The 10,175-nt window shown below is 44.5% G+C and overlaps 1 protein-coding gene across 5 annotated transcripts; it reads left to right on the forward strand.

Annotated features, from left to right (window-relative positions):
- The first annotated feature begins 19 nt into the window (after positions 1-19).
- Positions 20-9,792, forward strand: LOC103472855 (uncharacterized). 5 transcript variants are annotated; one of them, XM_008422707.2, is made up of 6 exons: positions 20-591; positions 937-1,039; positions 1,234-1,346; positions 1,438-1,538; positions 2,749-2,833; positions 4,088-9,792. In XM_008422707.2, exon 6 carries the CDS (start codon positions 4,518-4,520, stop codon positions 8,664-8,666), a length of 4,149 nt encoding a protein of 1,382 aa, XP_008420929.1. In that variant the 5' UTR covers positions 20-591; positions 937-1,039; positions 1,234-1,346; positions 1,438-1,538; positions 2,749-2,833; positions 4,088-4,517; the 3' UTR covers positions 8,667-9,792. The 5 variants fall into 5 exon arrangements, with proteins under 5 accessions (XP_008420929.1, XP_017163083.1, XP_008420930.1 ...); XM_017307594.1 differs by having other exon boundaries at positions 1,234-1,538; XM_008422708.2 differs by lacking the exon at positions 2,749-2,833.
- Positions 9,793-10,175: the final 383 nt, after the last annotated feature.

Raw genomic sequence — 10,175 nt, forward strand, 5'->3', positions numbered from 1 at the left:
GCATGAACCCGCACAGCCTCTCTCTCACACACAGCTTCATTAATTCATGAGCATCATGCTGGATCGGATCTGTTAGCTGTGAGCACTCCAGCCGGACAAACTTACCTTTGCTTGGCTCTACCCGGAACCATTATGCAGACAGGAAACTACCATTTTACCGCTAGCAGCAGCAGCATCGGGGGAACCGTCGTCTACGGAGGGGGACACCTAAAGCAGCTGAGGCGGGGAGGGAAGCTGGAAGCCAGGGAGAAAAGCAGGAAAACCACCACCGAGACGAAATAAAGAGGACGAGTTGGCGATGAGCGGCAGTGAGCCAGTCGAGCTGTAGGACTTTGGACTCRAACAATGGTCAAAACGGGAGCAGGCCAGCGATTTTGTTAGCGAGAGAAAAGAAGCAGCAGCAGCAGCAGCCCTCCTGGGCCGATGGAGATCCCGGGCCTTTCACGGTGCTTTTCCACGGATGGAGAAAAAGGCCCCGGTGACGGGCATTAGGGACCCCGCTTTCAGAGCGCACGTCCTCCCCCATGCCCTCACACTTTTACCGCCGTGTTTCCCAGCGGCGTTTTCCAACCAGGATTCGTATTTTGGAAGGTAAAAACATAAACAAAAGCAGCTTCCAGCAGGACTGACATTAGCATAGAGAAGCTAACGGCTCGGCTAAGTTGGTAGCATGTAGCTTCTGACTATAAAACGTTTTCTTKCTCTGAATTGTTTTTGCTTATTTGCTTTACATARCGCTTAAATATAATTCAAAACAAAACAGMGCTGAGTGTTGCACTTCATAGAAAGGCACTACATTTTGATTTCATGTCTTTTTCGCGGTAGAGTAGCGTTTGTTACAGTCAACGTTAGCTAGCCCAGGTTATTGACAGATGCTAGCAGGGTTTGTTGACTTATTTGTCCCGACTTAACGCCTGATATGCTTATTTTTTTAAGGTTGTCGAGCTGTGATATCCCGTTTGGACAGAGTGGGATGTGTTCTTTTTCTCCCACTCTCTTCTTAACACCCAGCTGGAGTTTCGGATCTGTGGATTAGCCGGTGAGATGCAAACAACACTCATGTAAACAGTCCCATTGCTGCAGATCTAGAGAGAAATCGTTGTATCTGTTGTTATCAGTGTATCATTCAYTGAAAAATTTGAGGCTTAATGTGTGAATGGATGGCAAATTCAGCACGTAAATCAATGCATGTTGCAAGTCTCTGAACAGTTGTTGCATGTTTGTTTTGAAAAGAGTGGCGCTTAATCTGCAGCTCAGACAAGATGAAAACACCACAGAGAAAAAGAGGCGGTGAAGGSAGTCTGGAAACTGACAAGACCCTAATTTTCCCTCTTAACGCCCATCAGGTTCAGTTGTGCTTGCCTTTTTTGCTTTATCTTGCAGTGACATAAGTATAATTTGTTTWGACAAGAAATTAAATGAGTCATCTTTCTTTAGGTGATTCATATCCACTAGAATCTGTAGACAAAGCGAAACAATGTGGTCAGTCATTGTTGGCACAGTTTGGGTGATGCTATGAAACTGCATTGACTCTGCAGGTATGAATCAAAAGCTTTACTTGATAACATTTTGGGATATTTTWGTTTTAGATTAATGCATGAGCTGTTACTGTTACATGAAGATCATCACTGAGTCACATTCATCATACTACCGTGTTGAACTGGAATCCAGTTTTTAAACTAACTACAAAATTAKCCACTTTTCTAGTTGCATCCAATGTTTTTGTATCTCAGCAACAGTTTGATCTTCTTTCTTCTGTTCTGAACTTCAGCGAGACCACTTCATTACACAAATTACATTATTAATCTCAATTTCCCTYAAGCATTCTTCATTGTTCACAATTTTTAATTGTTTTTGGTGAGCACCGTTTACAGTCCAGAGTGGGCGCCTTCTGATTGGGTTTCATAAGCAGCACTGCATATYGGAGATGCACATCCTGTCTTAATGTGGCCTCAGCTGCACAGCTGACGTTTGCAATTCATTAGTATTGTATAAAAAATATGTTTTTGTGTAAAAAGCCTAATGTGATAATTAATATGAATCCATTAGCTTCTGTTGGATCATCATGCTCTGCCTCAGCTAGACCATTATTATCCGTCTATCATCTGAAAACAGACCAGAACCAGACTGATTGTTTTTGTGTGTTTATATTTGAGTTATATGTCCAATGACTTTTTAGCTGTATCCTGTACTTTAGCTGTACTTCTTATATCAAGTTGACCACACTAATTACATATGTAGGTAAAAAAAAAATTGTTGAATGTATTTTAAACGTTTGTGATTTTAGGATCTTAAAATCAGACAAAAAAATCCTAATTTCGGGAATTCACTTGCAGCTCAGTAAAATACAAGGATTAGCTCAGATCCCTAGTTAGTAGCAGCATTTGCTCCATATTTTGGGACCCATCGTTTCTCTACTCCTACAGTTATTACTGCCCCCGTTAATTTCAGATTTTTGGATTCTGGCAGCATTTTTTTGTTTTTGCCGTTTCATCACAGAGTTCATGCTGTATTGTCACAAAATTCTTCAAAGTAGAGTAACTGTGCTGTGTGAGCCTCTGCTGTCATTCTGCCAAGCTTCAAAGCGAACACAGATGTGACAGCGCGCACAAGACTGTTTGGCCTCTGTGCTTTTTGTCTCAAGGGAGACGTTTCCATGCCGAGTGCTTTGCAGAAAGCTAGAGAAAGGTCAGAAATAAGCGCTGATTTAACCCTCACATGATGGATGGTTTTTTTGTGTGCATCTAGAGGAAAAGTCACGACTAATAGGCACGAGCAGATGACTTAAAAGATTTACATCAAAGACACTGCTGTGGTGGAAGAAGAAGAAGGGGTATGATGGTGACAGTTACAATGAAAATAATAACTTTTTCTAACTTTCARCCAGCGATTATTTGAGAGTAATGCATTACAGTTATCACCATTTGGTCAAAGACACACAAAAATATTTTTAGCAAAGGATTCAGTCAACATTTGGTTACTGRGTTACTGTATATTGCTAGTGGCTCTTAGAGATAATTGCAATTCACTCTGTAAGTCATTTCAATGAGACTCAAACGTTGGGACTGGTCAGATGGTTTTGATAGTTTAGTTCATTGCTAGTTGGTTGTCAGAGAGATGCCATATCTATAAAAAAAAATCACTGGAGGTTTCATGTAATTTTTATCAAAAACATATCAAAGTGTGCATAAAATATTGGGATGTTTCTAAACATCAACACAGTGTCTGAATTTTTAGGGAGTCATTTTAACAGCAGAGTGTCTGATTAGAAACACAATWATTTTTTTTGTCTATGATAAATCAATGAATTAAGATTTATTATGACATTAAACATTAATTAATCCTCACTTGCAGCTCAGTAAAATACAAGGATTAGCTCAGATCCCTAGTTAGTAGCAGCAACTAATTTTCTCTATTGTTCCACAAGAGCATCAATAAAAATAAATAAAATAAAAAATATTAAATGCAGTTTTAGTGATGGTAATCTCTTTTCTTTAAGGTGTCCTGAAGAAGCCCGTTTAAAAGTGGAAACACTTTTTTTTATTCTCACTAAATTTCCACAAAATATTGTAATAATATAGAAAGTTCATATCACCCATCCCTKGTCTTAGGTCAAAATYTCTTGCTTGTATATTTGTAATCAAAGCCATGTGCTTTGACAAAGAAAAAAAGTAGCATAGAAACTATGCCTTAAATTTAACTTTGATTAAAAAACACCTAAAAATAAATGGRCATGTGAACAAGCTTTGTAAAATATCTTACCTGTATACTTGTGTAAAACCTAATCCACCTTGAAATATTTAAAGCGTTTAGATGTATAATATAGTTTCACTAAGACAGAAACATTCTGGTTTAAACTAGGTGTCAAAACTACACAGTAAGTTTCTTATTGTTTAATAAAATACCTGCATAAATGCTTGTTTAAGTTGAAACTGGTAGGATTCTATCTGTATTAGCTCTAACTGATTTATTATTGAGTCATTATGCTKCAAGCTTTAGTCACTAACTCCTTTCTGTGTTGTTCATTTGATCAGAATCAAAGCACAGAATCACTAATGATTTCATGTGTTTTGTTTTTTCTCTTCAGGCTGCCCAGAGGTTTTCATATGATGACAGGAAACTGTTGAAGARATGATTAATCCTCCTCTAGAAAAATGAACACACTCCACTCTGTGGAACCGCCTGGCCTGACTTCAACTTAAAAAAAAATGGAACACTTTAAAGACACACTACAGACTTTTATGTAATTTAGTAAATTTTCTATTTATGACCCTTTATATAACCTCCCACCTGAAGCACTTGAAGGCTTCACTCCATAATAAAAATAAACTTAGTGAAACATTTATAAGAACTAATGAAGCATTAACTGTTGTTGGACTAAAGTGGCTCCTTCACTGCTTGGCGCTGAAGCAAAAGTTGGACTTTCCCAGAGGTTACTGAGGGCTCTGCTGGTTTTATAGAATTAGTGCAAGGGATTGTTCTGCCGTCTGGACATTTTGTCACAGCCATATTTGGAGATGTTTCAGTTCAGCAAGTACCCCATGGACATCTTAGAGATGCTAAGTGGACACCAAGCCCACCAGTTTAAAGGGCTTGGGTTGGAACGACAACTGAGCCACCAACAACAAGTCCAACTGCAGCATCAGCAGCAGCTCCAGCAGCAGCACCAACCCTCTGCTGATACCTCTGGAAGTCTACTGTCCGGTCTTGGGCTGGGATCCCTCCAGAGCTCTCGAAGCAATGCCTTCGCTGACTCCTCATCATTATTCGCCAAAATGAGCGCCCCTCCTCCATCTATTTCCCACCAAAGCCAGTCGTCCTCATCGTCCCACAGCTCCAGGAAGTCCAGTAAGATTAGCAGCAGTAGCAGTAGTGGCAGTGGGAGTTCCTCATCCGGATATCCCCAGTTTCTGCGGCCTTTTCATCCAGCTGAGGCGGCTCTTGCTCAGGAGCAGCTGCACTCTGGGATGGGGCGTTTTGACTTCACTGGAAGCAGCAGTGGAGGAGCTGCCGGAGTTATTGGGGTCACGCCTGCACCACCCCCTCCTCCACTGCACCCGGGTCTTTCTGTACCTCAACCCTCACCCGGTCCGTCATCGTCTTCACCTTCTTCCTCCACCTCTGCTTCAGCTTCTAATAACCCCGCTGGCAGCACTGCGGTCCCCCTGGTTGGCCAGTCCGATCCCCGCAGCCTCCACCAACAGTTCAGCTGCATGCTTGCTGCCAACCAGTACTTTCTGTCTGGTGTCCCAACAAATAGTAGCCTTGAGCAGTTCCTCGTCCAGCAGGGAACTCACAACCACCTTAGTTTAGGTCTTGGCCAGGGGGCGACTGAATCCAACTCAGCCCTGGCCCCTCCTCCTGCCCTTCACTCCTCTCACAGCCACACTGCTCCCCAGACCCAACAGCAACAACAGCTGACCCCTCATGCCTTATCTCATCCACACAGCCACACTCACCACCCGCACCCCCTGCACCCAGCCCCTCAGCCTGCCCCACTGAGTGGCTTTGATTTCCAAAGCATTCCAGTACTTTCCTCAAACCAGATAGCATCATTAATGCAGCAGGAGGCGGGTCTTCCCCTCCCCCTGCCCTTGCACCTGTCTCTAGCTAAAGAAGATACAACAAAATCAGGAGACAGCTCGTCTGCATCTGGTTCAAGTGGAGGTAGCAGGAGGAAGAAGGCAATGGCAGGTTACCTGCCYCAGAGAAAAGCTGAAAGTAGCAGCCACAGCCACACCAGCAGCAGTGTAACTACTTGTCATAACAACAGCTCAAGTGGGCACACTCAGAGCTCCTCTTCAGGCCTTGTGGGCGGGAGATCTGGGGGTGTTGGGCTAAGTGGCATTGGAAGTGAGACACAGCACTCCTCTCTCCTCTCGTCTTCCTCTCAGCAGCAGTCATCTTCCACTGTCTCATCATCCTCATCTGCCTCCACATCCTCTAGCTCCACTTCTGTCCTTGTAGCCAATGGCAACCAACAATTGTCCAAACCACAAGAACGTCATAGCAGCTCGTCTGGGCAGCCTGAACCAGAACCCCTGTACCACTGTGGTGAATGTGGTAAAACCTTCACTCACCTTTCCAGCCTTCGAAGGCATCTCCGAAGCCATGGCTTGACACCAGAAAGCCAAAGTAGGAAGTCGGACTGTAACTCTCCAAGCCCAGAGCGAATATTCTGCTGTGGTGAGTGTGGGAAGAGGTTCAAAAAGAGAGGTCACCTTATCCAGCACAGTGTCACCCACTCGGAAAACCGGCCTTTTGTATGCAGCATTTGYCAAAAGTCATTCAACCGCCGGGAGTCGCTCACAAGACACGAGAAGATCCATGATGAGAAGCCATTTCGTTGTCCGGCRTGYGGGCGTTGTTTCCGTGAGAGTACCTCTCTGCTCAACCACGCTGCTTCAGGTGCTTGTGGGAAACCTCCCCGCAGCTCAAAAAATCGGTCCAGTAGTGGGGGGAATACAACATCCAACCCAAGCAGCAGTAAAATAGGAAATAGTGCAGAAAGTAGGGTAGGAATTTCAACTGATGGGGCTGGCATGACCGATGACAAGTATGCAACAGATTATTCCAGAAATCGATACCAGAACCAGGCGCCTTACAACAGTGGGGTCAGCGATTACAGGCGTCCACAGTCTTCCACGCTCTATTCCTCAGAGAATACATTAGGGAACGAAATGACTAGCCAAACTCTACGGAAAGCCCCGTTAGCTCCAACTCTTCATCCCCATCCTCAGAGCCAGCAGCAGCATCACCACCACCAACAGCAGCAGCCCCACCTTCCCTTGTCCTCCTTGTTGGATGATTCAGAGGATGAAGTCACTAGCAGTGCAATGTCAGCCATTGCTGCTGCCGCTGCCGCCTCCTGCAACATCAACTCGGAAAGTCGAGAAGGAGAAAGGAGAGACATCATTGGAGGTCTTCTGGGAGGCTTGGGGTTTGGAAACATGGGCGGACCATCATCAACTAGCCTAAACGGTTCCACCATGCCTTTGACTCACCCCAGCCTGCCCCACACGAAGCCCCGGAGGCCTCGAAAGCCCAGAGAAAAGAGGGATCCAAACACAATCGTGAGGAGGAGGAGGAGTCCAGCACCTCCAGGGGACGGCTCAGAGAGGCCGTATGGCTGTCAGATCTGTGGCAAACGCTTTAGGAGGGCGGAAACACTGAGGCGCCACAACCGGGTTCACACAGGAGAGAAACCTCACGCCTGTGAAGTGTGTGGAAAAATGTTCCGAGAACCTTTTCACCTCACTAAACATCTGACCGTACACTCTGGTCAAAAGAACTACAAATGCAACCTTTGTGGGAAGTTGTTTGCCTATGCACAGAGCCTTGTTCGGCATGGAAAGCTTCACAGAAAAGGGGAAATTGACAACACGGGTCGAAGAATAAAAGGTGGAGCTGCTGCTGCTGCAATCAGTCAAGTTGCCAACTCTGGAAACTCGGATTACTTTTCATCATGCTCCCAAGAAGAGAAGTCTCCAACATCTGGCACTCCCTCTCAGCGGCTTTACACCTGCACAGTATGTTGGAAGTCTTTCCGACACTATTTCCACCTGACAGCACATCAACAGACTGTCCATGGCGGTGGGGTGGGCCTGGAGAAGTCCTTTCGCTGTGAAGTTTGCGGCAAAGCCTTTGCCTACTCAAACAGTCTGGTGCGGCACAAGTTGTCACAACATGGCATYGACCGCAACGGTCAACGTGTCAACCAGTCTCAACCCTCTGGATACTCTCCACTGTTTTATGATCCCAGCTCAGGTTCCAACTATCCTGGATCATCCCACATCCCACAGGGAGTTGCTGAGCAGCAGCAGCAGCAACAACAGCAACAACAGCAGCAGCAGCAGCAGCAGCAACAACAGCAGCAGCAACAACAACAGCAGCAGCAACAACAGCAGCAGCAGCAGCAGCAACAACCACAACAACAGTTGCAGCACCCTTTTCACTACCGCTCAAAAAACTTCCAAAAGCGTCATGGACTGACAAGAAAGCACCGAAAGAAAAAACGCCGCATCGTAATCCACAGCATCATGAGAGACGGTAAGCTGGTGGGAGTCCCTTTGAGTAAAGACACTCGCAAGAAGTTGCTGATTCTGAGGAGGAAAAAGGGAAGACTGCAGGCGCACATCAACAGGAAAAAGCTCTTGGCCCAGCTGAGGATGAAGGGGGGAGTGATGAAAGTAAAGTCATGGTGCGGGGGTGCGGTCAGAGTCACTGGGCTCACCTCTATGGATGTCCCCCTCAAACGCTTTCCTTGTCCCATCTGCCCTAGTGCCACATACGCCAAACAGGGCTCCCTGCTGGTGCACCACGCCGTCAGACACCCACCGAGAAACTCAGGGCGTCACGCCCGACTGCGGTGCCAGGTGTGTGGGCGACGCACCACTTCATTACACAAAGCCTTGAAACACAGGAGTCGCCATCTCAAGCAGGCAGCATTCAAGTGCCACAAATGCCAACATCGCTTCTGGAACCCATGTCTCCTGACCCGCCACAGGTTCTCCTGCCGGGGGGCGAGCACTGGCAGTGTTGCTGAAAACTATGAGCTGACGAGGATGAAATCGGTGTCGGTTAGTGACCACTCTCCAGTCCCGCTGACAGTTCCGGGTCTGGCCCAGCCTGAGAGATCAACAGTTCTGACTGAGTACAGTCAGTAAACATAAACTGTCTTTTTTTAGACTAGATTGTTTTTTGATGTTTATATTTTATTAAATAATCCAAGATCTTAGCACGTTTTTAACAAAATAGGGTGGGGACTGAAAGGGGAAGATTTAGTTCAACTACCGGACTTTCCCCATCCCCTTATCTGGACAAGCCTTTAAACAATCCCAGTACAACAGCAGAGGTGGTTGATAAAATCACTTGGACTTCTAAAGGCCTAAAATCAAAACCGCCCAAACTATCTGCCTCCTGTTCCTCAAAGGTAGAGGAACTAAAGATCATGTTTTTTTTTGTAGCATCTGTTTGAAAATTGTCAGTACTTTCCATCATGTTTGTCATGTTCTAAATCCCTTTTGCCGTGTTTGTGCATCAACAAAAATCGGATGTTTATCATAGGGCTGATGTACCAGTTTATTCTTTATTACATTATTCATAGTTATACTGTGTAGTCCTCATTTAATGCTCTGTTTATTACACTGAACAGATTCACTTTTTATGCTGAGATATTTCCCCTTAATATAAATTAATCTCTTTAGGATCTAATACCAAGTAGCTCACAAAAGTGGCACAGCTTGATGCTAGGTGATTTACTGAAATGAAGCTGAAACAAAAACTTAGTCGATCGTTTTTATACTGTACACTACTTTTGTTACTTTTTTTAAAAAAAATGTGTGAATGAAACACAAACATGACTAAAGCTGTTAACTCTTTCAGGATATGAAAAGGACAACAGAAATAACGAGTGTACTGTACAATTAGTATTATATTTTATTATATATAAATATTATTTGCTGTTTTTTACTCCCAGTTTTCATTTATCTTATCGTTGCTATTCTAAGTGTGGGAGGGGACGAATTGAGACGTTGTTTGTAAAATCATAATTATATGTATCAATGTGATCATCCCTCCCTTCCTTTTACCTGAAACTCCGTTTACCTGCTCATACACAGTTTGGCTCCATTTTTGTAACAGAAGCGTGTACACATAGTTCTTATTTAGGTCCTGTCCAGAAGTGCTTATCCATTTTCTTTCTGTAAAACTAAACCTTGTAATATGACTAAATTACTATCCTTTGGCTAAAAGTGAGTTGTTGAAAAACCTTGAATAAACACCTGAAATGTCTTTTCTTAAGTTTTATTCTGGTAAATCTAATTGTCTCTGTAAAAGAACAGTTGATTTCACTTTTTGTAGTATTTATACATGGGCTGCACAGTGGCGCAGTTGGTAGAGCTGTTACCTTGCAGCAAGAAGGTTCTGGGTTCAATTCCCAGCCCAGGTCTTTCTGCATGGAGTTTGCATGTTCTCCCTGCGCATGTGTGGGTTTTCTCCGGGTACTCTGGTTTCCTCCCACAGTCCAAAAACATGACTGTCAGGTTAATTGGCCTCTCCAAATTGCCCCTAGGTGTGAGTGTGTGTGTGCATGGTTGTGTGTCCTGTGTGTCTCTGTGTTGCCCTGCGACAGACTGGNCTGTGTGTCTCTGTGTTGCCCTGCGACAGACTGGCGA

This window comes from Poecilia reticulata, linkage group LG11 (genome assembly GCF_000633615.1).
Source record: "Poecilia reticulata strain Guanapo linkage group LG11, Guppy_female_1.0+MT, whole genome shotgun sequence".
Classification (NCBI taxonomy): Eukaryota; Metazoa; Chordata; class Actinopteri; order Cyprinodontiformes; family Poeciliidae; genus Poecilia; species Poecilia reticulata.